The sequence below is a fragment of the Misgurnus anguillicaudatus genome, chromosome 1 (genome assembly GCF_027580225.2).
Source record: "Misgurnus anguillicaudatus chromosome 1, ASM2758022v2, whole genome shotgun sequence".
NCBI classification, from domain to species: domain Eukaryota; kingdom Metazoa; phylum Chordata; class Actinopteri; order Cypriniformes; family Cobitidae; genus Misgurnus; species Misgurnus anguillicaudatus.
Genome location: NC_073337.2, coordinates 12,157,533 through 12,185,290, shown reverse-complemented (window position 1 = coordinate 12,185,290; position 27,758 = coordinate 12,157,533). Strand labels below are relative to the sequence as shown.

Below are 27,758 nucleotides of genomic sequence, written 5' to 3'. Positions count from 1 at the left end.
GCTATTCAATAACCGTCCATGGGGACAAGATACTAGGGTTGGGCAAAAAAATTTATCGTTTTTTTTTTAACGTGGTTGATTCAAAATCGATTCTCAAAGAGCAGAATCGATTTTTTTCTTTTATATTTATTTCCGCAAACATAGTCTTCTTCACTAGATGTCACACTCTTTTTTGCCTTGCGCGATGTTACCAAGGGGCGAGAGGCGAGCCTGTCATTCATTCATTCAGTGCTTAAAATGGCGGTTTCAGGTGCTTCATCAACGTTGATGCCACCTTCACATAAAAAGTCAGAGGTAGGTAAGCATTTTTGATTTCGCAAGCAAGACGACAACGATAGTGTTGCGGCTTTTAATTTCCTTTATTAATTACCCACTTGTAAACTGCTGTTCACTGTTCTTTTTTTATTTATATAGTATTTGTATTAAATCTATATTCATTGAGTTAAATCAAGAATCGTGAATAAAAACCGCCCCGAGAACCAGAATCGTAAATTGAGTCTAGAATTGAAATCGAATCGATTTGATAGCTTGTGAATCGAAATCGAATCGATCTGGAACATCTGAATCGATACCCAGCCCTACAAGATACTATTCAGCTATGAGAAATAACACCAATAAAATAGCCATGTTTGATGAAGAAACTGCAAATTCCCTTTAACTGAATCTCACATCTAGCCTGTTGTAAGATTAAATAAAAGTGCTGGGACTCGTAGTTTATTAATACTTATGTATGTATTCAAAATTTTTGATGCTAGCGCAACCTAGACTCACATGTCAGAGGAAAAAATAGCACTGTTTGTAAATCTGTCTGAAATATTTTGTAATCCATAGTAAAAAATAACAGCATTTGGGGTGGGGCTGTGAAATATGTTTACTGTATAACACAACTGTGTAATTGACCATTGTACTTGGCAGTTCGGTGGGTTGGCTTGTGTGGTTGTATCCTCCGACACAGATGGGCAGGGATCTGCCCTCATGCCACAGTGATAGATGAAGTGTCATCCTGAACCAGGATGGCGCAAAAGATGGTGTTTTCATAACCCGAACCCCATTTAGGCAAATATGTGGTCTTAGATACATAGAAACATCAGATTCATCCATCTGACCTTCATTTGCCTATGGCTAGCTCATCCGTCATCTTGACTGGACGGCAGCCCTATTCAATCAAACCCCATCGATCTACACTATTGAGCTGCTGCTCAGGTGTGTGGCGTGCAAGTTCATTGCTATGTGTGTGTATTTGTGTTTGAGCAACTGTGAACAGCTGGAACTCATCTTTTAACAAGAGTAATGACTGGCGGAGGATGGCGTCACTGTTTGAACGGGCGTTTTAATGCATGATCAATTCTGTGCATCCTGCTGATGTCTCAAACTGCCAGTCGCACACGCCCAACGCTTTACTAAGAAATCATTCGTGTTTTGTCAGCCGGCTACTAGAAAATAAAGATTTAATTTGCTTTGTTGCTGAATTGATTCCTGATCTCTATTTTCAGTAAGCATATGTTGTATTATTGCTTGTGATTTGTGCCGCATTACATCTTAAGTAGGAGAAAAGTAGTAAGCAGAAAAAGCTTAAAAGAAGCATGTTTGGTGCTATAGAACGTATTACAGAATATAGTGTCGCAAGATCATCACCGTCAATTCCCTTGAGTGCTTTTGATGTGTACAGATCCATTGTGTCGCCGCACTTCTCATGTCAAATCGCAAGGTTTGATTGTGTTAATAAAGTGCACTGTAGCATGTTCATGCTTTGTAAAAAAAATCAGTTTAAGCCTCTTCCTTTTAAATAAGCAATATGCTCAGAGTGGTTAGCTTGCGGTGTGCGATTCGCTAACCACCTACCGCACATTGTCCGCAAACATCACATCCCTTTCCATTATGGGTAATTGCATGTGCTTTGGTGTATTGTAAACATTGGGGACAATATTGCCTTACCATTTTGAGCCAGCGAGTCAGAAAATATTAGTAAAGACAGGGTTCCCACAGGTCCTTGAAATCCTGGAAAGTTTGTGAATATGGGGGAAAAAATGTAAGGCCCTTGGAAGTTTTTGAAAATCTACATACATAGAGATAGGTCATTAAAAGTGCTTAAATATATTTAATGCAAGAAGTTTTCTGAAAAAAAATCCATATTATTCCCTGTGTAGTGTAGGATAATAATTCTAGACTTTTTAAGCACACGTGCTAAACTGTTCACTTTAAATGCTTATATCTAATGCTTTTTTTGCATAGTTGTGTTTAAGGGTGTCACGATTCTCCAAATCCTCGATTCGATTACATTTTCGATTCTGATGTCACGATTCAATTCGATTCTCGATTTTTAAATGCATTTTTTTAAGACAAAAAATGATATGCCTTTATTATTATTATTATTATTATTATTATTATTATTATTATTATAGTTTCACATTAACATGCACATTGCGTGCTTTTCCTCGCATGGGGGTTTGTGGGCTTTACTTTACGCGAGAGAGCTTGTAGAGAGAGAATTCCTTCTTACACGCGTCTTGGACTCCTATTATCTGAACTGAAACCGGTGCGTCAAAAGCAGCTGCGCTCTGTCTCACGTGCATGCGCATCTCGCATCTGTCCAAAGTCTAAACATAAACTAAAGTAATAATCCTTACGTATTTGTTCAGTTTTATGCGTTTCATGCGAGCTGAGGCAAACTATACCTTTTGTTTAAAATATAACCCGCTGCATCTTGGCGGCTCTCTCGTGCACGTGCAGAGAGCTGCGCTCTGTCCGAAGGCAGATCCCTAGTAGTAATCCTGTTTATGATATGCATTTCAAGGAGTTGTAGCAATACATCCCTCGTGTTTAAAATATAAATCGCGTTCCGCTGGATGGATGTTTTAAAGGCACTTCTGAGAGTTTATTTTCCCCCGCTTGGCAAGCCGACCGGACGTGACATGGGGGCGTGGCAGCATCGACAATCCAATTTTTTAATTCAAAGTTCGAGGTTGTGACTTAATTTCGATCGATTTTGATTTTAAATCGAAATCGTGACACCCTTAGTTGTGTTTGACACATGAAAACGTCTCGGGTTACGTATGTAACTGTTGTTCCCTGAGAAGGGAACGAGACGCTGCATCTCCCTTGCCATTCTTTCTGCGTCCCTGTAATGCCGTCTTTGGCAATATTTCAGATAGCGATATACTTCCTGGCTCCCGCGTCATCCTCTCTTTGTCGTTAAGCCTCACCATTGGTTGAGTTTGATACACACATTCAGACGCACTTACCCCTGGAGGCGTCCCCAAAGTGTCACCGCAGTGACGCAGCGCGAGTTCCCTCGAAAGCGAAGTGTAACAATGTATCTTAAAAGGTAACACGATGTAACCTTGCTCTCACTTGAAATGTTTCCCCACATGTAGTTCTTGAATTTGAGGGTATTGGACCTGGAAAGTCATTGAAAGGTTCTTGAATTTGAAGTTAAAGGCGGAGTCCACGATGTTTGAAAAATGCTTTGGAAAAGGAGACGGGCCTACTACCAAAACACACTTATAGCCAATCAGCAGTAAGGAGCGTTTCTACTAACCGACATCCTTGCCGGGTTGCGTATGTGTGGCACGGGTCTATCAACAGAAGGTCCAGATTCTATTGGGGTAGGGGCGTGTTTGTTTAGGTGATTTCAAATATCAACATTGGCTTTCAAACATCGTGGACTCCGCCTTTAACTAAGGTGTGGGAACCCTGTAAAGAGGATTGGGAAGAACCTGTGCAAACGCAATAAAACCTGTCAAATTGAAAGGGTACCTTTGATCGCTATGAAGGATACAACTATACTCTTGTAAAAGTTTTTTAATTCGGTGAGGTGATGGCACCGTGCCCTGGACAGAGAGGTGAGCTGGTGTCCTTACAGGTCTTATTTCTACACGACAGTACCGTGACACAATTATATCCACAAGCCCCTACCGTCTGCATTATTTTTTAGGCTTGACAACGCTAAAGTATTGGCTTGTACTTTTAAGTTGTAGGTGTAAGAAAAAGAAACCAACTTAGAAAACAACTTACTGTGTTTACCTCAGCGTCTCGTATTCTCAGTGGTAATTTTTTTAGGAGAGTATAAGACGCATCTCTCTCCCACCCACACTCGGTGAAATAGCACATGGTGGGCTTTAATAAATAAAAGGATAAAGCTGCGCGAATGATTAAATAGTGCTTTCTGTCGCACTAATACGAGGTGTTTGAGTAATGGCATCCCGTCCTGAGCAGGTGCGAGAGTGTTGATGCAGTGCCAGCGCTGGACACAGACCTTACCCGTGTGTTCACCCTTACCCAGCTGCCGGGGAGCATTTCTTACCAGCCTGTTGTTCAGGACTTCTGCACCTGCTGTTAACAATGCCACGTTTTCTCTACCTCTCCCGACAAAATGAGAACAGTGGCTTCATTTAATGCTTATTTCACCTCATGCTGTGAAAATAAGTGCCAGGCCATAGTTGTTGTCTCTTGTTGGTGTCATTAACAGTAACAACAGATTTTTTTTTTTTTTATGAAAATATTTTCATTGTTTATTTTCTGCAGCACAATTGTGACAAAATTTTTTTTATATGTGACCCAGTCTGTAATAATCATACTACAGTTTCAAAATCAAATTCTGAGATAATGAGCATCAAAGTCTGATATAAGCCATACGTTTCATTTTGATTTTAATCTTTGACGTGACCTTATTCAATCAATATTAAAGATATGAACAAAAATACATTTTGACACACAATTTTTGATCAGACAGGCACTTTTTTTTTGGCAGCCAGCAATCATTGGTGTGTAGCCTATTTTAAACAACGGCAAGAATTACGCTAACGTTAGCGTGTTTCATATCGTAAGTGCTGAGGGGTTAGTTGTAACACAGCGTTACAATTAACCTCACTGGGTGAAAATATTTTCAAACCTACCAAAAAAGTTGCTAAGAGCTGCAGACATATTTCAAAATGTTTTGTTTTAGTAAACAAGACACTGATTAAGATGACATTTACTTAAAAAAATGTACTTACATGCCACCAAAACACTCTTTCATCAACAACTCTATGGAAAAACGTTATACCTTTCCATAAATTTGTGGGAGATCGTCTCTTGGCAGCGTGAAAACAATACGGAAAAAAACAAACCGCTCAACCCTGTGGAACAATTAACCCTGTGTTAGTTTTTGCCAGGGGCGTCGCCAGGCAATTTTCCCGGGGCTTCAGCCCCGAATGTTTGGAGTTTAGCCCCGAATGTATTTTGAAAAGTTGACTGCAAATATGAAATCGGACAATAGCCTGTAAACCTTTTAAACCAAGTTGTCTTATTTTATTGTGCTTTGGCTTTACTGCATACAGTCTGTTAGAAATAGACATAGGGCTAGGTCTTAAAAAAATCTAGCCTATGGGCTACTCCGTTTCTGCCACTCTGTTGAATATGCAACAGGTAGGGGAGGAGCTAACGAGAGCGCTATTTAGCTACTGGAATGGAACCACTGATCTCTACAACGGTAACTTGAAAAAGTGTCTTTAATATTTAAATCAGATAATTGAATGCATTATTACATTAAACATAATAATATAAAACATAATACCATGAAACAAAATAATATTTATAAAAACATCCCCAAAATAGCCCCTGTAATCTTTTCTTACACTGACCTCGTTATTTATTTAATTACAACACTCAATGGCAAGTCTCCAGCAGCAATACGTTTATATTTAGTTTTAGATGTTCTGTTTATATTATGTTTTGTACATACATAAGATGTTTATACAGTAGGTATACAGTATTGTAGGTTTATTTATCACTTTATCGTTATTCCTTCGGCGCAGCAGTTTAACTCATTCACCGCTAGCCTTTTTGAGAAAAGTTGCCCACCTGCATTTTTGTGATTTTAACAAAATTTTCACAAAATTCCTTGCAGGAAAATTTATTTTCTATAAATATATAAACATACAAATTATATCAAATTAAATAACACACCCTCTGCTTTCAAACAAACAATAAACAAACAAACAAACAAACAAACAAAATGGGGAAAAAACGTTTCATTATATATTTACTTTTTCTACTTAATTTAACCACTGAAATATGGATATTTCTCTTAAAAAATACAACACTTTGAGCAAAAAGCTTAAAAAATTGCATTTTTGTAAAGAAATGTATGTTAGAGATCAGACTCAGAATGACTATCAAACATAAAGGCACTTAAAAAAATCATTACATCTTTTTAACTTCCGTTTTTGATAAATTTGTTTATCGATAAAAGCGGTATTACACTTTCACTTTGAAATTTGTCCAGAAAGGCATATTTATTAGTTAAATATGAACTCATAAATGACGAGATAACTCGTCAATGGCGGTGAATGAGTTAATAATCTAATTTTGGCGGTTCTGTGACATCATCAGCTTATTCAGGTCATGTCTGAGTAAAACTCACGTGCAAAAATCTACTTGAGAGGAAAGATTAAAGTTCTTATGACATTTTACTCTTGCGACCTGCCGCAATTTGGTGAGTACACTTTTATATTCTACAGATCACGTTAATATTCTTATTATACACTTTATTCACTCTTTGAGTGATCCCTGTATTTAATATGGTCTGGGCTAAGCCTCGAATGTCCTTCAATGCTGGAAACGGCTCTGGTTTTTGCCTCACGTACCCCTACTTTTCTACATAAAATTATCCTACATAATGTAAAGAAACAATTCCAGCATTATAAATGTGACATTTTCAGTCAAAAATTAAAATATAATTTCTCAGAGAATGTATTTTTTACCAATATATTGGAAAATAATAAATAAAGTTTGCCACCAAATATTGACATATGAGATATCAGTTAAAAGCCTTTGTTAAAAACTTTATTGGAATATATGGTAAGGTTGACATTTGCATGGTATTGCTCTTAACTTGGGGGCCATTGCCAGAAACGTTTCTGGCAGTGGCAGGGGCCTTTTATTAATGTTTTTTTATGGACAGTGAGCGTTATATGCGTTGTTTATCTGCGGTGGATGGCTCACGTTTTGGCCGCTTCCTAAGCCACGCGTTTTTGCAGGAGCGCTCTGAGCGGAAAAGCACCCAACGTCATTTGAGGTTTTTTCCATTGTCCAATCGAATGAGGGGAGAGGTGGGCTTTTTCATTGTGGAGACAGTTTGCCGTTGCATGGAACAAACAGAGACTCCACTCATTTACTGTATCCTGCCTGTTTTTGCACCTCACACCCTCGATTAAGGTCAGAGCAAGTGTCCTCTTTTTAAAGTTTTTGCTAATGACAGTTAACAGCAAAAGAGAGGCTCACACTTCAATATTTAATTGACAGGACAGCTGCCTAGGTGATTGCCTAGCAATATAAAAAACGCACCGCACTGCTGATTTTTTTTTTTTGGAGTTAATCAAAAAAGGCAGGGAGGCACACCTTGCGTTTCTAAGTGTTTAAAAAAACTTGCTTGGTGTGATCAGCCCATAAATGTCTTGAATATTGACTGAGTAAGGCCATGTCAAAGATTTAATTCACAGTTAAATGAATGATTGAAATCAACGTTTGACTTTGGCTGGATTTCACAGCCAATGTCAAATTTTTCTAATTTAAGAAAAATGTTTAGGATTTTTAAATGTTAGCATACCTTATTTAGTACTTTTTTGCCTCTGTATTAATATATTTGGCCCTGCCTATGAAATCTAGACTAAAGTCTCAATCTAATTATGAGATTAGGAGCATGAAGGTTTGGTTTTAGTCATTGATCTCACTTTAATTTCAATCTTTGACATGACCTTACTCAGTCAATATTAAAGATATCAAGTTTATATGTTTTTACCTAATCTAGGATGATTTTATGTAAAAAACAGTAAATCACAAAAAATTGCTTTTTGGCTGGGTTTTCACAGGCATGGACACATATTTCAGTCTCTTAAGTTCTCTTATGGTTCAATTGCTGCCTTAAACTTCCTCCTTCCTTCAGATATAAGGGTCACTTTCATTTTTTTTTTGTAATCTAAAAGTTACTCAAGTCTGTTTGACTTAATTACATGTAGGTATACTAATGGGGCATACCGAAAAGCACTGTATGGCGCACATACATCTTGTCACAGAGCTCATCTAAGTGTGGAAGTAAAAAATAGCCACATGGGGGAGCGTCTTCTGTGATAAATGGATTTCTGTGCTTGTAGATTTTTGTGCAATCAATTACTTTATCAAGAGACTTTCTTTTTTGGGCCCAAACATCTGCCGTGCTCTTTTTCTTGTGCTGTGGCAGTAATAAGTGAAAATCTAACTTTAAATGTGACTGATATCACTTTTTTTGCCACAAACTTTGTAAAACTTTTTACACCACAATTCCAGTTGTTTCCAGAGGCCTCATTTTTAAAGCGTTCATACACACAGAAAAGGGCGTTGAAATAGGCAAAAACAATTGTCCATGCACATATTAGGAATTATTAAAAAAAATAAACATAATAATTGCTCACTGTACATACACTTTAGACTGGGTACAGACTGGTTTTAAGCAAAGTAAAATACACAGAATGATTTTAAACGTTGTTTTTGTTTTTATATGCATGCCGTTTAAATATACCCATTTTATTAAGCACTCAAATAACATCTAGAAATTAAAAAAAAAGATATTTTTCTAGTGGATGCGCTACTTTTAAAAAGTTTCATGTGACTTTGTTTTAATGTTTTAATGACAGCGAAGTGTGTTGGGTCCAATATCATCCCTTTTTACATAAAAGGATACGTAAAAGGATTTTTAGTGACAACAATCATCAGTGGTGTGCATTTTGATATTAAGGCTGACACTGCTGGATCTGGTATAACAGTCCATTGACAGGTTAGAGTCCAGTGATGACAGTTGTGCAACCGAAAGGGGTGCTATTGATGTCGTGTACAGGCAGACAGTAGCCTAATAATAACTCCTGTGATCTTTCCAACATTATAAAAATAGGATCGAATTTAAAGATAACTGGAAGGTTTGAATGTTTTTTTTATGTTTTGTCAGTGACGTGCTGAGTTAGACAATTACACAAGAAAAAAGATTTCCATTTAAAATATAGAAACATCCTAAATGCCTTATAGCCGAAACTGCATATACTTTTGTGTAAAACTACTTAAAAAATACAATTTGGCCAAAGGAACAGAACAGAAACTTAAACTTAGAAAATAATTTTATACAGATTTGCTTTTACGGAAAGATTGATATTTTTTTAAGACAAGGATGCTGAATGATTTTTAGCAATGTGACTGAATAAAAACATTTATAGCCCGTATTTTATATTTTCCGACTGTCACATGGATGGAAAATGCATATTGAAATGATGCAGATGTCCTTACACATAGTAAAACTAAGCATTGTGAGCTCTATAAATGGTCATTTCATGAAGGAGATGAGGTGAAGATGCATGTTTTCCCCTGACTGGGATTTATAAAAGGAATGGTTTGCAGAATAAAAGTTTTTGTTTACATAATATATGTGTGTGTACTGCATACACACACATATATTATGTAAACAAAAACTTTTATTCTTATTTAATTTTAAGAAAAAAATATATTTATATAATAAATATTTACATTTATATATAATAAAAATTATATGCAAATATAAACATGTACATACACATGCAAATGTTTCTTAAAGCTCACTCAACACACGCTGTTTCTGCATTTCTGATGTTAATCTGGAGTACCTATAGAGTAGTATGACATCCTTTATATCTCCGAAGAGTCTTTAGTTTAATCAGATTTATAAAAGAAAGATTAGCTTTACCGAATCTTTCCGATAACGTACGAAAAAATGAAAAAGGAGGAGTTATACCGCGGGTGGAGCGAGTACGAGTCATGCGACACTATACAACACTTATAACTTATGATTCACTACATGTTCGTGTCATTTATATAATATGCACGTGACTATTTCCAACATAAGACAGAAGTCTTACTTACTGCATGCAACTCGTGACCCGGTTGGGGAAATCCAGCGCATCAAACACACACGCAAAACTCCGCTGCTACCCCGTATAATAAACTATATCCATAAGACTGGATTTCTTCTCTTTACATCCAAAAACACACTTCTTCTTTCGTGCCATTGTTGAGATTTGAAATTAAACAAAGCTGTCGCGTGTTGTGATGTTTGCAAGTTGTAGCGTCTCCCGCTAATTGACAGGTGGGCAGGGTTTAGAAAAGTTTAGAAATAATTAAATGTCTAAATTGCAACAAAATGTACATTTTGTAACGGCTGTAATGCTCTTAATAATTAATTTCATAGGGTCTAAACACTGCATGTATTAAATGTGGTTTTATTGGGATTGTGATCTAAATTCCAAATTAATAATTTTATCTGTTGTACTAAAGTAGACAAACATCATTTTGTAACTAGAGGCTGAACAATATTGATTTTGATGAATCTCGGCTGCTCCGGTTTAGCTTCTACCCTCTTAGCTTTCTTTCATGTTTCTTCACAGGGATACCTGCCTGCCAACGCCGAGCGGAGAGAAAGCACGCTACAGAGAAAGAGGCAGGAATATTTTGGCTTTATTGAGCAGTACTATGACTCTCGTAATGATGAGAACCATCAAGATACCTACAGACAGGTAACGGATCGCATTCTCTCCTACATGCTTCTTGGCACTTTTCATGATTAGAGTTTTTTTTTAAAGAATTGGAGTCCAAATCCTCATGTCGTTACTATTATATACTCACCAGTCCCTTTATTAGGTACACCTGTTCAGTTGCTTATTAGCCTACTGCAAATATAAAATAGCCGATCACATGACAGCACCATTTAGCACTGTGAGGCTTGTGTCAAATGAATTCCTTGTTTTTATATATATATATATATATATATATATATATATATATATATATATATATATATATATATATATATATATATATATATATATATAGCCTGTGATTAAATAAACCTGTACAGCATGATGGAAAGCATAATAGTCTCATTCCATTATCTTTATTCCACAACAGTTGTGACGTTAACTGCATTCATCATGCTGAAGCATTCAAGCCTGTAACACAAGTTATTGTACAAAATATTATTGAACAAATAAATTAAAAAATAAATTTAATGACTAGCAAGCCCAGTGGCATAGGTTGCACTGTGCCTTAATGTTTTAATCAATTTCTTTAGCTTATTTCTGCTACTGTCATGTTTGGTTATTAGTTGAACCTCACATTATTTTTTTCCCCTTCCTGAGTGGTTTTCAAATTATTTCATGGGTAATGCCCCAGGATTCCCATAACAATATTCTGTCCTCAGCCACGAGGACTCCTAATCCACCATGTTTTACATATGAGGAGCTCAGATGCAAAAGCTGCTAAATGTCATCTCCGTCAAAAAAAGGATAATGATATTGACCGAATGTTCTTATCATGTTATATATGTTTATCAAATACTTTAGCTTAAAATCTGCTTAATCCCGGTCTCAGGACATTCAGAAATAACGCTTTGTTGGCAGAATCCACTATAATCCACATCGATTTTCATTAGAGTAGAATTGGATGAACGATTATGTGCAAAACGATTGTCGATCACATTCAAACTTGTGTATCTTGTGAGTACTTGGACCTGAATACAACCCCAATGTGGCAGTCACGTGGATCACAGCGCCCTCTAATGTGTGGTTCAGATTTTTCATTTTTACATTTCTGACTTTAGTATTTGCAATGTTTCTAGTTGCATCTTCAGTCATTTTGCAATTGTTTACTACGTTTTGTCCAGTTGTTTGCTAAATAAGCTTGCATGCACTTTTAAAAAATACTATTCGGACAGGATTAGTTTTACATGGGGATGTGGGGTAAAGTAATTTTTATCAGAGCTTCTCAGTGATTTTAGTCCCGTCCGAAGGCTCCATGTGAGTAATCATTATGGACAATGTCAGTAAAGATTACGGCGACTTTTACCTTCTCTTAAAAGGCCTGGAGAATTACTTCAGGTAATACTAATCCAGTGCGAATAGACCAACTGTAAATATACACGTAAATTTCATCATTACCTGTTATTTTGTGGGTTTCTTTCAAATATAAAAGCGCTTAAAGAAGTATTACTTGCGTTCTAGGTGGAAAACAAGTCAGTGGCAAGTCAGTTCCTGAATACCACGACACAGACTTAAAAAAAAGTCAAATTCACCTCTCAGAGGCACAGAACTGTTTCTGAAACTGACGTTCTCCCCAAAAGCGTTTAGAGTTTTTCTCGTCTGTGTCATGTTGTTTGCACATATGATATCAGGAAGCATGGTAATGTGCATGTGACGACGAGAGAGGTGACGCAGTGCGTAATCGAGTTACCCCTCCCACTTCTGAATGTTTTACTGAGATTTCGAATCTTGTGCAAATTGACCATTTAATATTACAGACATCCTGTGGTAAAATTACATTAAGACATCTACCCCCATAAAACGAATCACGTCCAAATAGGGCTAAAGACCGCAAAATAGTCTTAGTAGTTTTTTTTAAATACCAATCAAATGACTAAAGTGACATTTGTGAAACTTAATCATTTCATTTACTAACTAATAACCTTTTCGTTTAATTTACAGTGAAATTACTGAACCTAAACATTAGAGCATGAAAAAAAATCCTCATTCCCCAACATGTCTTGTCTGTAAGAGCTATACTTTAAATAAGGTAAATTAACATTTTTGCAAGAAATTGAATGTTATTTATATGTTATATATATTATTAAATAATTTAATTTTTTGGCCCAGCACTAGCCCTAAGGGTTTTGCATCTGAACTCCTCATATGGAAATGCATAAATTCTTTCATATTAAAGAGACATTCCACTTTTTTTGAAAATATGCTCATTTTCCAGCTCCCCTAGAGATAAATTTTTACCGTTTTGGAATCCATTCAGCTGAACTCTGGGTCTGGCGCTAGCACTTTTAGCATAGCTTAGCACAATCCTTTGAATCTGATTAGAACATTAGCATCGCGTTCAAAAATAAGCAAAGAGTTTGGATATTTTTCATATTTAAAACTTGACTCTTCTGTAGTTACATTGTGTACTAAGAACTACGGAAAATTAAAAGTTGTGATTTTCTAGGAAGATAGGGTTAGGAACTATGGGTCCCTATTTTAACGATCTAAGGGCATTGTCTAAAGCGCACAGCGCAACGTCTAAATGGGCGTGTCCGAATCCACTTTTGCTAATTTAACGACGGGTAAAATGGTTTGTGCGACGAGCGCATAGTCGAAAAGGGTTGGTCCTATTTTTTTAATGATTAATGGGAGTATTTTGGGCATAACGTGCAATAAACCAATGAGAGTCTCAGCTCTCATCCCCTTTAAAAGCCAGTTGTCATCCCGTTTAGGCGCATATTACAAATGCGCTCTTTAAAAAACAAAAAAACTTATTGCGCCATTGACTTTAGACCAGGTTTTTGTTGGTCAATGGCGTAGTCTATTTTAGTTGCCTAAAAATAGCAATGCGCCAACAATGCGCCTGAACACACCTCGTTTTCAGACTAGAACGCCCATGGGCGCAAAAGGGGGCGCAAATGCATTTGCTATTTAAACAACGCGGTGCTAAACGTGAAAATTATAATTGCGCAGGGTGGAAACTAGAAAAGACACTTGCGTTGCGCATTGCGCTGCATTGCACCAGGTGTAAGATAGAGCCCATAATCTCATTCTGGGGTAATAATCATGGGTGAAGGAGGCGTAGTGATATTACGCAGTGCCCGAAAGTAGTCCCCTGCTATTGAAAATTACTAAGGGGACTATTTTCAGCTGCTGTGTAATATTATTGTGCCTCCTGCAGCCATGTTACAGCAGCAAATTCCTTGATTATTATGCTAAAAAATAAGAGTATAGGAAACTTTTAATTTTCTGTATATGTAACTACAGAAAAGTCAAGTTTTAAGTAGGAAAAATATCAAAAGTCTTTAGTTATTTTTGATCGTGGTGCTAATGGTCTAATCAGATTCAATGGATTATGCTAAGCTATGCTAAAAGTGGTAGCGCCAGACTCGGAGATCAGCTGAATAGATTCCAAAATGGTAAGAATCAAATATTTAACTCTAGAGGAGCTGGAAAATGAGCATATTTTCAAAAAAAAGTCTCCTTAATGAACTCAAACATAAATACTGTTGCTAAGTGTCAAAACCTATAGGTGATCTTTTAATATTTAATATATTGAATAAAGTGCAATATTTTGTTAGGTTTTGACTTGCGAATTGTCTATTTAATGTTGGATGGCTATATTTAGAAAATAATGAACCTTATACAGTACGAATCAGGGTTTTAAATAGTCTAGACTCATAAGACAATTCTTATAATAAAGTAAAACATTTTATTCATTATTCATTTTTCAAAGGTTAACTACATAATTTCATAATTTGTTAAAAAGAAAAAAATCTATTTTTTCTCACTCTGGTTATGAAAAGTGCCTTTTGTAGTTTAGAGAATGGTAATAAATACAGTATATCTAATATAGGAATGCAACAATTAATAGGTAAATTACAGGCACCATAAGATTGACTTTATTAGAATTTTCTGTCCTCAGCTTCCTGTTCTCCCTTTCAGCATTTTACAGCCTGTTTTAATTGTACTGTTAATAAAAGACTTGATCAGTTACAAGCCAGCAGCTCAGTTTGTGCCAAGGATTTAGTGTAACATGGTAGGGGTTTTTGGTTGTTTATACTTCCTGATCGACTGAGTTGGCAGCAGCAGTAGGTTAGCTGTGCCAAAGCAAGGTTATGTTATGAGCTCACAATGTTTAGAAATGCCACAGAGTTTGATATTTAGTTGCAAACGAGGAGAGCAACATACTTGACAACGTTTAAAGCTACAGTGAATTGGCAGGATGTAAATGTAAAGATCAAGCTGTCACTCTGATCTGATATATGTCTGGATGATTGAAGACTGAAGTCTAATGATCACTGACTATGTGACATTCACATGTGTCAAACATGTTTTATTCCTAAAGGGTAGCTATATTTGAATGAATTTCTTGAAGTGTGTCAAGAACATGTCAGGGCCATTTTCCACTTTAGAATTAAGAATATAAGAAAGTATAGTTTGCTTAATGTAAACATTATAATTTGTATGATAGTATTATTATCATTATAAGTCCATATATACTCACCTAAAGGATTTATAGGAACACCTGTTAAATTTCTCATTAATGCAATTATCTAATCAACCAATCACATGGCAGTTGCTTCAATGCATTTAGGGGTGTGGTTCTGGTCAAGACAATCTCCTGAACTACAAACTGAATGTCAGAATGGGAAAGGAAGGTGATTCAAGCAATTTTGAGCGTGGCATGGTTGTTGGTGCCAGACGGGCCGGTCTGAGTATTTCACAATCTGTTCAGTTACTGGGATTTTCACGCACAACCATTTCTAGGGTTTACAAAGAATGGTGTGAAAAGGGAAAAATATCCAGTATGCAGCAGTCCTGTGGGCGAAAATGCCTTGTTGATGCTAGAGGTCAGAGGAGAATGAACCGACTGATTTAAGCTGATAGAAGAGCAACTTTGACTGAAATAACCACTCGTGAGGTATGCAGCAAAGCATTTGTGAAGCCACAACACGCACAACCTTGAGCAGGATGGGCTACAACAGCAGAAGACCCCACCGGGTACCACTCATCTCCACTACAAATAGGAAAAAGAGGCTACGAATTTGCACGAGCTCACCAAAATTGGACAATTGAAGACTGAAAAAATGTTGCCTGGTCTGATGAGTCTCGATTTCTGTTGAGACATTTAGATGGTAGAGTCAGAATTTGGCGTAAACAGAATGAAAACATGGATCCATCATGCCTTGTTACCATTGTGCAGGCTGCTGGTGGTGGTGTAATGGTGTGGGGGATGTTTTCTTGGCACACTTTAGGCCCCTTAGTGCCAACTGGGCATCGTTTAAATGCCACGGCCTACCTGAGCATTGTTTCTGACCATGCCCATCCCTTTATGACCACCATGTACCCATCCTCTGATGGCTACTTCCAGCAGAATAATGCACCATGTCACAAAGCTCAAATAATTTTTAAATTGGTTTCTTGAACATGACAATGAGTCCACTGTACTAAAATGGCCTCCACAGTCACCAGATCTCAACCCAATAGAGCATCTTTGGGATGTGGTGGAACGGAAACCTGTGTGCCCTGGATGTGCATCCCACAAATCTCCATCAACTGCAAGATGCTATCCTATCAATACGGGCCAACATTTTCTAAAAGATGCTTTCAGCACCTTGTTGAATCAATGCCACATAGAATTAAGGAAGTTCTAAAGGCGAAAGGGGGTCAAACACAGTATTAGTATGGTGTTCCTAATAATTCTTTAGATGAGTGTATATAGCCTGCATTTGTTTATACCCTATTGGTTAATATAAATTTTCTTGAGCAGTTGTAATATATATATATATATATATATATATATATTTGAGAATGTATGTGTGTCTTTGCCCCTTCATGCTTTCATGACTATGTTCTTAACATTTTGTATCTATGTATCTACATGTGTTTTTTCCATACCATCAGATTCATATAGATATTCCCCGGATGAGTCCGGAAAGTTTAATTCTGCAGCCCGAGGTAACAGAGGTAAGAGGACAGATGGACCTCCCAGAGACACCCCACATGCTTCCGTCCACCTGTCATCCATTAGCATGTCGCTCAATTATCTTCGTCCGTTTGTCTGTCAAACTATCCGTCCAGGCAGCCGGCTATGTCTCGGCCTTAAAGTGTTTGTCGGAGGGCAAGTGTTTAGGTTCACAGGAAGCAAAATGCTAGAACACAGGAAGTAGTCTTCAGTCAGTTTTGTTCCTTCTCAGGCTAAGTCTCAAATGGCCAGACTTGTTTCTCGCTGAGCTCTCTCGCCGTTTCGATCTGTCCTAACCTGCTTGTGCTCCTTTTTGTGTCTTTTCCTGCAGATTCACATTGACATACCGAGAACTAATCCTCTTATACCTCTCTTTCAACAAGCTTCTGTGCAAGAGGTGAGATGTTTGCACCAGCCACTTCACTCAGCTTGATGCGTTAACTTTCACAAACTCACACCCAACCACAGGAAAACACCTTAAATGAATAGTGGTGAAAGCTCTCAGTTTTAAACCTCATCATGTTATGACAATCCTAGCTGATTTTCTATTTTCTGTAGAACACAAAAGGGGAATAAAAAATAATAATTTGCATAGTTAAAGTGTATGTGGACTGGGACTCTATTCCAGCAGTCCTATGTCCCAAGATGCAAATTTCATTGGAGAGCAGTAGTGTAGTAAAGATTTTTAGTAAGGTACCACTAAAATTGTGGTTTGTTCCTTAAATAAGCTTATTGTATGAATTCTGAAGATGTTTCTGAAAACACCTATTGTGTTCTGTGGATCAAAGAATGTCAGATTTAGAATGACATGAGGGTAAATAAAACTGTGCCTTTAAACTTATGATTACACCTAGATGGTTGCGGGGTTGGCTTTGAAATGCTTTCACTGCCTTTAAAGTCACTTATTTGCATGCAGAGATGCCATCTAATGAATACTGTGTGAATAGAGCATGCACTAACAAACGATAGTAAGCACACTTTCCTCAGTGTGCACTCTGAGACAGAAAAAGTCTATTTCTCTTATAAAATATTGAGCTAAATATTATTAATATTTTGGCATTACCGTTCAAAAGTTTAAGGTCGCTTAATTGAAATGTTTTAGGTTACTAAAAACATTTTGAAGGTGCTGATTATGTATGTTTTAAATGAGTTTTATTGACAGAAATATAACATTGGCAAATTGTTAATTATGATTATTAACTCTTTCACCGCCAGCGTTTTTGAAAAAAGTTGCCAGCCAGCGCCAGCGTTTTTCATGATTTTCACAAAAGTTTAATGCCTTCCAGAAAATGTTCTTGTTCAAATATATAAACATACAATATACCAAATGAAAGAACTGACCCTCTGCTTTCAAACAAAAAAAAAACGTTTCATCCTACCTTCAGTGGTTCTTTTGTAATCAGCTTTTGAATATGGGTAGGTTTCTGCAAAAACACCACATTTTGAGCAAAAAACAGAGATAATTCCATTTTTGTGATGGACTTTTCATAGAGATCCCATTCAAAGCGATCTTTAAAACAGACACGGACATGCAGCTGTTTGCCCTAGAGCAATACTTCCGGTTTTATCTAGTGGATAAAAGCGGTATTGCGGAAAGACGGAAATACTCGTCATTGGCGGGGAAGCGTTTTCTCTTGATTGACGAGATATCTAGTTAATTAATAACCTGGACCTGAATAACAAAGACAAAACAGGCAAATAAATTGGAAACTTTTTCTGTACTGTTTAATTTAATCATTCCCACTCATGTGTGTTATGTACCAAGGAGGATGATAAGGGCCAAGCTAAAATAAAACCATCTTGAGATTAAAGTCATTAAAATTATTTAAAAGACAAGTTGGATATTTTACACTTAAAGCCCTGTTTTCAGATTGTTTATGATGAAATAAAACGGTTTTGACTGAGGTTTGGACGTGTGATGCTGGCCCAGGAATTTTCGGGTGTTGTATCACCTCCCACCTCTGCGGTGGGTGTATAGGTGCACTGGACGGTCCTTCCTAGAATGCATCAAACTTTCGTTTGACGAAGGACGTGGGACTCACCAAGTGGTCAGGGGTGTTCATTGATATGCTCACACAAAAATCGCTGCAAAAGACGCTTTCCAACAGGCTTGTGGACCTATTTTTCCAAACGCCTCACAATATTTTTCCGCTGAGAGCTTGAATAATAGACACTTCAGCCCAGTTGGTGGCGATAATCCACCATTGCTAATTGCAAGAATACAAACAAAGTTCCCGGCGCGGAGTAATACCGTACCTCACAGCACATCTAATACAAGTCAATGGAGTTGGCCAAAAACTATGATAAAATCTGTTGGAAAGCGTCTTTTGCAGTGATTTTTGTGTGAGCATATCAGTGCGCACCTGGCCGCTCGGTGAGTTTTACGTCTTTGTGGACGAAGGTTTGGTGCGTTTTGGGAAGGATTGTTCCAGTGCACCTGTGGACCCATTGTGGAGGTGGGGGCTGATACAACAAACACCCGAAAATTCTCGGGCCAGCATCATATGTCCAAATTTCAGTTAAAACCGTTTTATTTCATCATAAACAATCTGAAAACAGGGCTTTACGTGTAAAATACTGAACTTGTCCTTTAACGAGAATAAAGTTGTTATTTAAATGACAGATATTAGGACCTTTTGAAAGCGTACTGCCCCAGTACTGCCCCAGTGACAGCTTCCTATAATTTCTTTACCTTATTTCTTATGTAGTTTTGATGAGTTTACTCTATGGTCCCATACACACTGCATATTAAATTGGTTGTCACTTCACCTTTTAATGCTTAATTGTGTTCTGTACACACACAGTTCAGTACATTACGGGACTGACAACCACATTCTACAACCGAATTAACTCCTGCAAAATGCAGGTAGTGACAACCACATTTACAGAAACTCTGCATAGTGTGTACCGAACTGAACAACTGGTAGTTAATAAAGTGTTTAAAAGTGCATCATGGACATGACAGGTCTTCTGTATGCGCGGTGCAGAAAATGACAGGCACGAGCGTTTACTGACTTGTGTTGCCAGATCTTGCCCAAAAAAACAGCGAACAAGAAAAATTCAATAATAAACCGAAATAAATCCAAATGCTTTACCTCAAAGATCAAAACATTGGAATCGGCTCCATCACATTTTAATAACAGCAAAAATGTGATCGCTTCATGAGCCAAAAGCCATAAACAGTTAAGCGCCTAAATGGTATGCGAGTACAAATAAGACGAGGACCTGGCAACACTGCAAGACTGCGCGCTGTGGAGCAGCCTCACAAATCTGTACAATACACAACACCAAGACGGAGGTTTACTGCAAAACATAACGCTGTTAATTTATTTTGGTCAAAGCTGTGAGTGATAAGCACGCGAGATGGCAGAACGTTCCTCAATCATCACGTTTTCAGGAGTGAGTCTTGTTCCGTACAGACATGAAACGAACATTTAGAGATTCACTCCCACAATTAAACGCGGTTGTCACTCCCGAAAGTTTGCAGTGTGTACGACGCCTATATTATTAAAGAATAAGCAAGCGACCCAAAACTTTTCCATGGAAGTAATCATTCAAAGAATAGATGTAAATGGAGATCACTGAAACATACAATAATCATGTAATCTAATCCAGAGCAGATCTCCAAGAGCTGAGGATATGGAGTTGTTTAGTGGTTCGCATATCATGCATTACTGTCCTGTAATTGGCTTATTACAAAAAATTGTGGGAAGTTAAGGGCATGACCTTTAAACATTACAGGCCAGTATGTGTGAGCATGCATGCCCCCAGATGCTGCTCAGTCGCTGGAGTAACACACAATCTCAGCGAAAGTTGTCCTTGCGTTATACAGATCCATTGAAAGAGAGCATTGCGACAACAGAAGTATACTCGGTCGTCCCTTAATTTTGAGAGGCTCTATGATCCGCAATTGCTTTAAAAAAAGTCCATTGGATTGAATGGAGTTTACACAACCCTCGCTTTCAACGCCTCTAGCCTTACACAGCTCATTATATTTAGTGCAATGGACTTGTTGGACATGAATTTCCTGTGCAAAGAAAGATCTGTCGATTCATTGTAGCCCAAAGCAATTCCTTCCACTGCTTCCCCCCTGCTGCTTAAAAAAATATCTTTTGCATTTAAAAGCGTCGCTTCAATAAACAGGAGCAGGGTTATGAAAAGCAGGCATGTACAGAGGAGGCTTGCACTCTGGATGTCTCCTAACCAAATAAATGGATAATGTATTCGCCCCTGGCACTTCAATGCACTTCAACTCGCTCATTGATTTCTGCTGCCTGGTTTAGTGTCTAATTTCCACTTTCCTAATGGGCTTCTGGAGGAGAACGAGATCTGGCCACGACTTCCTTCGGGAGAGGGGGCGAGTGGGTTTGGGAAGGAGGCAGGAGATGTCAGATATTTGGAGAAACTCGCATTACGTTTTTGATAAATGTAGCTTTGATCATGGAAAGAGAACGCAGATGAGAAAGTCACACTGTTTGATCGACAGAATCCTGAAAAACAAGCGTGAGCTGCCTCGTACACTTTTATTGTTTAGAGCTCAACGTGAAAGATGAGTTTATTTGGGGAATGACAGGTACATGACGCTCTGAAAGGAGACGCAAAATAGATCCCTGGAAATAGAAAGAATCAGCCCTTCCATTTTCCAGCCTTCCCTCTCGATTCAAACTTTCAGTTTCCTTCAATTCAGACGAGCTGATGGAAAGATGAAACATACAAAAACATGTCACCATTGCTTGCTTTGAGTTAGGATAGAGGCATTGACTCCAGAAGCTTAAAAAACTGTCTGCCTGTTACTCATAACTTGCTTTTCACACTTGAAATGGTTAATCCTCGGTTGTTCTATACCCCCAGTTAAATGTAACCCTGGGTTATCTGTTTTAATATATCACACTGTTTACCCTCCTACTATGTTTCACACTGTGCAGTACTAAACACTGGGTTGGCATCTTATTTTGTACGTTTGCAGTGTCAACAGCAAATGCTGCAGTTGTCTTGTACTTTCGCATCAGGGAGGAAAAAATGTCACCACATAAATCCTCCTTGGCTGTTTTAAGCCCCCTGAGACATTTTTGTCACAATGCATGTGTTTTCTGTCAACATTTGATGGAAACCCAGGGTAAAGGCGGGGTATTAGAAGATAACTCGGGGTTAAGCACAGTGTGAAAAGCTCTACTGTGTGTATGTTTGTATATAATAAAAGAAAGCGACTTTGCCAAGCAGGACAATTTCAAATTCAAGTACAAGCTCATGTTTTGATGGCCCTGGGTTAACATTCTTGTTACACAAGTAGAGTTGGGCTTAAACTTTATCTTAACCATTAATGACGTAAAATCTAACTACATACACTGACATTACCTACTTATATTGAATTCAGAGCAAATCATAGGTACCATAAGTTGAAGGGTAACTCCATCCCAAAAGTAAAAATGTACTGATTTACTCAACCCCATGTCATCTAAGATGCTTATGGCTTTCTTTCTTCAGCCAAACACACTTTTGAGTTTTATTAACTCTTTCCCTGCGAGTTATCTCGTCAATTAAGAGAAAACATTTGCATGAAAAAAAGTGTTCCTGATGAGTTTTTATGGTTATTTCTAATACCGCGATTATCCACTAGATGGTGGACTTAACCAATTTATAAAAAACGAAGCAAAAAATGATTTATTAATTTTAATAAATCTTTCTTTGCCATTGATGATTTATGTCGTCAATTAAGAGAAAACATTTGCATGAAAAACGTGTTCCTGATGAGTTTTTATGGTTATCTGTAAAACCGCGATTACCTGTTAGATGGCATACTTAACCAATTTATAAAAAACTAAGCACAATTTTGTTTTTTTATTTTTAATATATCTTTCCCCGCCATTGACGATTTATGTCATCAATTAAGAGAAAACATTTGCATGAAAAATGTTTTGTTCCTGATGAGTTTTTATGGTTATCTGTAATACCGCGATTATCCACTAGATGGGACACTTACACAATTTATAAAAAACCGAAGCAAAAAATGATTTATTAATTTTAATAAATCTTTCCTCGCCATTGATGATTTATGTCGTCAATTAAGAGAAAATATTTGTATGAAAAAAAGTGTTCCTGATGAGTTTTTATGGTTATCTGTAATGCCGCGATTATCCACTAGATGGTCCACTTAGCCAATTTATTAAAAAACTGAAGCAAAAAATTATTTATTAATTTTAATAAATCTTTCCTCGCCATTGATGATTTATGTCGTCAATTAAGAGAAAACATTTGTATGAAAAAAGTGTTCCTGATGAGTTTTTATGGTTATCTGTAATTCCGCGATTATCCACTAGATGGCACACTTACACAATTTATAAAAAACGGAAGCAATTTTTTATCAATTTTAATAAATCTTTTCCCGCCATTGACGATTTTTGTCGTCAATTAAGAGAAAAAATTTGCATGAAAAAAAAATGTTTTCCTGATGAGTTTTTATGGTTATCTGTAAAACTACGATTATCCACTAGATGTCCCAATTTATGAAAAACCGAAGCAAAATATATTTCTTAATTTTAATAAATCTTTCCCCGCCATTGACGATTTATGTCATCAATTAAGAGAAAACATTTGCATGAAAAAAACGTGTTCCCCTCATGAGTTTTTATGGTTATCTGTAATACTGTGATTATCCATTGGATGGCACACTTACACAATTTATAAAAAAAGAAGCAAATTTTTTGTATTAATTTTTAATAAATCTTTCCCCGCCATTGACGATTTATGTTGTCAATTAAGAGAAAACGTGTTCCTGATGAGTTTTCATGGTTATCTGTAATACCGCGATTATCCACTAGTTGGCCCAATTTATGATAAACTGAACCAAAAACATATTTATTAATTTTAGACTCCGTGTATGTTTTGATAATCATTCTCAATCTGATTTGTAACAAAATTCAAATTTCACAAAAATGCAAGTATTTCAGCTTTTTGCAAAAAAAAATTGAGAAAAAATATAGCTAGGATGAAACATTTTTTTCCCCCCACTTTTTTGTTAGTTTGAAAGCAGAGGGCCTGTTCTTTGAGTTGATATATTTGTATTTCTATGATTTTTTAGAGTAAAATTTTCCTGGAAGGCATTTTGTGAAAATCACAAAAAATGCTGGCAGGCAACTTAAAAAAAAGGCTGGCGGGGAATGAGTTAAATAATATCCTGGATCTTCCTTGCTTTATAATTGCATTGACTAGGTTAAAATATGAAATCTCATTGGAACTTTCATGTCTCTTGAATAGTCGTCATATGCGTTATGACGAAACGCAATCACAAGACATGCGAGAAATGCTATTACACGTTTTTTCATGTGCCGCCATAGTTGAATCTAGAGATGTTATTGTCCGTTACGTTACATACATTACATATAATTTTTTTTGTCTCAAACCTATCGTTTTGCTTTAGAAGACATTTATGACATATACTGAAGTCATACAGTATGGATTACTTTCATGATGGATGGATGCACTTTCTGGAGCAGTTTAATGTTGAACCAGGTCAATGACATTACAAAGCAAATAAGAGCCAGGATATTAATAACATAATGTTTTGCTAAAGAAGCAAAGACATAAACATCTTAGATGACGTGGGTTAGTAAATAATCTGTAATTTTCTTAACTTTTATGTGTGCTGCCGAAGCCCCCGGCCTCAGCTTAGCATTAATCTTATCCAACACTCACACCCTGACCTGCTATTAAAGAATTGAGATATTGTAAAGAATGCACATTTTTATGACCCTTACCCCAGCCATACAGGCTCAACCAAAAATGTTTGTTTACATTAACTTGTTTTATTCTTGTTGTGCAGACCTAATCTAACTAAAACATTTCTTTACTGAAAATAAGGTAATTAAACAAACCATTTTGACTGCTACCATCAATTATAACACTACAGTGCGTTGATTGGTTGAAACCAGTCCTATTTCAGGACCATATCCTGCTTGGCAAAATCGCGGTAGCCATTTACAAAGACAGCGCCCTCTAATAAGACATGCTGCACACAGTTAATTCCTCACCTTGCTGTCTACACTATTGAGTGTTGTGATGTTAATGATTAAAAAGCTCAGAAGGCTTAATTGATTTTTTTAATTGATTGCTGGCTGGGGGTGGCTGATCCCACTGTGTCTCTAATTAAAACACTTTCAGTGACCTTGTACGCTCACAATTTAACACAGTAACACTTCATGTTATAATGCAAAATGCACCTACTGTATATTTTTATACGATGAGAGATGCATAAAGTCTGATAACGTTTATTTTCTGTTTTGCTTGTAGATCTTCGAACGGATTCTGTTCATCTGGGCGATACGGCATCCAGCTAGCGGTTACGTTCAGGGCATTAATGACCTTGTCACGCCCTTCTTCGTTGTCTATGTTTTCGAGTATATCGGTGAGTCGATAACCCTTTTACGACACTAGATGTATAAAGCCTCATAGGGTTGTTGTAAAGTTATGCCCTGGCAGACTCCTAAAACGGCACAGCTGTGTCAACTCCCACAGTTTATCATTTTTTTCCCGGCTGTTCTTGGAGTTATGCCAGCGTGGGTGTTTTACCAACTGAGAGCAGCCCGATGGCATGCATTTAATTTTATTTCTCAATAAGAAGTTCATGATATATTTCACAACCTGCCCTTTTAATCCCTTTTTTGTCAGATGCCAATCTGTGTAATTGTACTCAGCCACTTACATCCTTTTGACCTTTGCACAAGTGTTTGATCTCCACTTCACTAAACAGGCCGACTACAATATTATTTTGAAAGGCCTGATGGGATCCTTCCATTGCACTTATGAGATGGTAATAAAATGAATAATGCAATGAGTATATGGATATATATATTGATGCACAAAGTGGGTTGCAGGCAGGTATCTTTTTTTCCGATGCACTGCAGCCTTTGCATGCATGCAGGCAAACTGTAACTTATGCTGTTGACTTATCTTTAACATGTCTGAAGCTTGAAGACTCAAAAGACCCTACTTTGTACAAGTTTAATGCCATAAACAAGATAGTTAGCATAGTTATTATGTTGTTTTGTCTTTGTTCTGTGCTGTTGGTTTCCATCAGGCATTCCTGATCAGCCGCAACCGTGTTTGTTTGCAGATCACACAAAATTTAAAATGATTGAAGCTAAACATTTCAAAGTGCATGCCAATGTGCTTATTGAAAATGAATAAGCAATGATTTTTTACTAACAAGCTGCCTTTCTGAGAGCCTCCTTATGGATTGCATTATGTATTTTAGAATGCAGTAACAGGTGAAATTGAGCTTGTGTCTTACATGTTTTTTATGTTGAATAAAATAGTCCCCTGCTATTGAAAGTACCCCAAAATGAGAGTATAGCCATATCGCCTAGCAAATCGCAACTTTTAATTTTCCGTCGGTCTTAGTACACAATGTAACTACAGAAGTTTTCAATAGGAAAAATATCAAAACTCTTTGGTTATTTTTTAGCGCAATGCTAACGGTCTAATCAGATTCAATTGATTATGCTAAGCTATGCTAAAAGTGGTACCGCCAGACCTGGAGATCAGCTGAATGGATTCCAAAACGGTAAAAATAAAATGTTTAACTCTAGGGGAGCTGGAAAATGAAATATTTTCAAGAAAAGTGGAGTGTCCATTTAATTTGTGAACAATAGCTTATGACGTCAATAACAAGAATTTTCCACAATGGTTTTAATACACATTTCTTATTTCTTTACATTTTCTCAGTTTTCCTCCCAGCACATTCCAGCCATTCATAGGGCTGTCACAATGATTAAATAATCGTCTCATCGCAATTGTTTGACATCATCGCGATGATTTCAAATCACCGCAATGATTGCACAACTCTTTAAAAAACAGAAGGGGGAGCTGTAGCGCCTGTATACACGAGACTGTATTGGATGGCGTTCCTTAAAGGTGCAATGTGTAATTTTAAGGAGGACCTCTTGACAGAAATGCAAGATAAAATACAAAACTATACTATCAGGGGTGTATAAAGACCTTTCTCTAATGAACAGTTATGTTTTTATTATCTTAGAATGAGACGTTTTTATCTACATACGCGGAGGGTCCCCTTACATGGAAGTCGCCATTTTGGGCCGCCATGTTTCTACAGAAGCCCTTAACGGACAAACTTTTTTTACTAAGTTGTCTCCGTCAATTAAATGTTTTTCCGGTGGCGGCTACCATAGCTTCTCAATGCCTTTCAAAAGCGAGGGGTGAGCAGTGGACTGAGCCATTGGTTTAAATTCACAACCTCACCACTGGATGCTGCTAAAATTTACACACTGCACCTTTAACTGACAGTGTAATGCGATACATTGCCAAACCATTCAATACAGTGGAGAACAGCATTTAAAGAAATGCTGCGAAACTTTGATAAGCAGTATGAACTATTTATCATTAAATAATTACTTTTAAATATGTGTTATGTGTATTAATATTCACTGCCAGGTAAACCTCGCAAAATATTTAATTTAAATAATAACAACAATGTATGAAAAATAAATGTCAAAGCAAAAAAATCATAATAACCGACAAAAGTCAAAAACAGGCAATTAGTTGTCATAATTTATTAGGCAATTAACCATCAGCCAAATTTCATAACCCTGACAGCCCTAGCTGTTCAAATATCAAAAATTACCGTAGGTGCTTAATTGTTCGAAAGGTCCACTTGCTTTGTATGTGAGGCTGGTTGTATATCTGTATATTTGTCAGGGGACATCAAGCATGTCTGAAGATGAAAGAATACCACAATAAAGATGTTTTGGAAATCTCTAGCTCTTTTACTATAGTGTGTGAGGTGAAGTTTGTGGGACAATGTAATTGTTAGTGGGCCTCACTTTTTCAGCCATTTATTACCCACAGTTCCACCCGGTGCAATAAGGCATGGTGCCATGTTTGACAGACACTTTTTCAAAGTGTGCTATTTCAGCCAAATGCTGACTGCTGAGACCAACCGGCAGCAAAACATCATAGTTTCACTGTGGCAAGAGACCTATATCCATCAATGCCTGTGTTACAGCACACGTTGCATGCCAAAAACTGTCTGCTTTGTTGGCAAAGCAGCTTTGGAACTGTAGCTTCCCAACTGTAGCTTCTCAAGCTACAGCTGCTCAAAATAAAGTAGCCGAGCTAATATACTTTTCTAATTTGTTATACACTGAGAACGGCTTAAAAGCTATTAAAACTATTTATAGGGGAATTTGTCTTTTTTAATGTAAGTATCAGTTGATGTATTTTGT

The 27,758-nt window shown here is 37.1% G+C and overlaps 1 protein-coding gene across 3 annotated transcripts in view; it reads left to right on the top strand.

Annotated features, from left to right (window-relative positions):
- tbc1d22a (TBC1 domain family, member 22a) overlaps positions 1-27,758 on the top strand; it is a 175,712-nt gene that overhangs the window by 28,703 nt on the left and 119,251 nt on the right. Inside the window, exons 6-9 of one of the 3 annotated variants that reach the window (XM_055191478.2) lie at positions 10,422-10,550; positions 16,461-16,523; positions 16,853-16,918; positions 24,808-24,922. In XM_055191478.2, the coding sequence (XP_055047453.2) occupies positions 10,422-10,550; positions 16,461-16,523; positions 16,853-16,918; positions 24,808-24,922 (373 nt within the window). The remainder of the gene's footprint in view (positions 1-10,421; positions 10,551-16,460; positions 16,524-16,852; positions 16,919-24,807; positions 24,923-27,758) is intronic. The other 2 variants (XM_055191480.2, XM_055191479.2) reach the window with 2 other exon arrangements.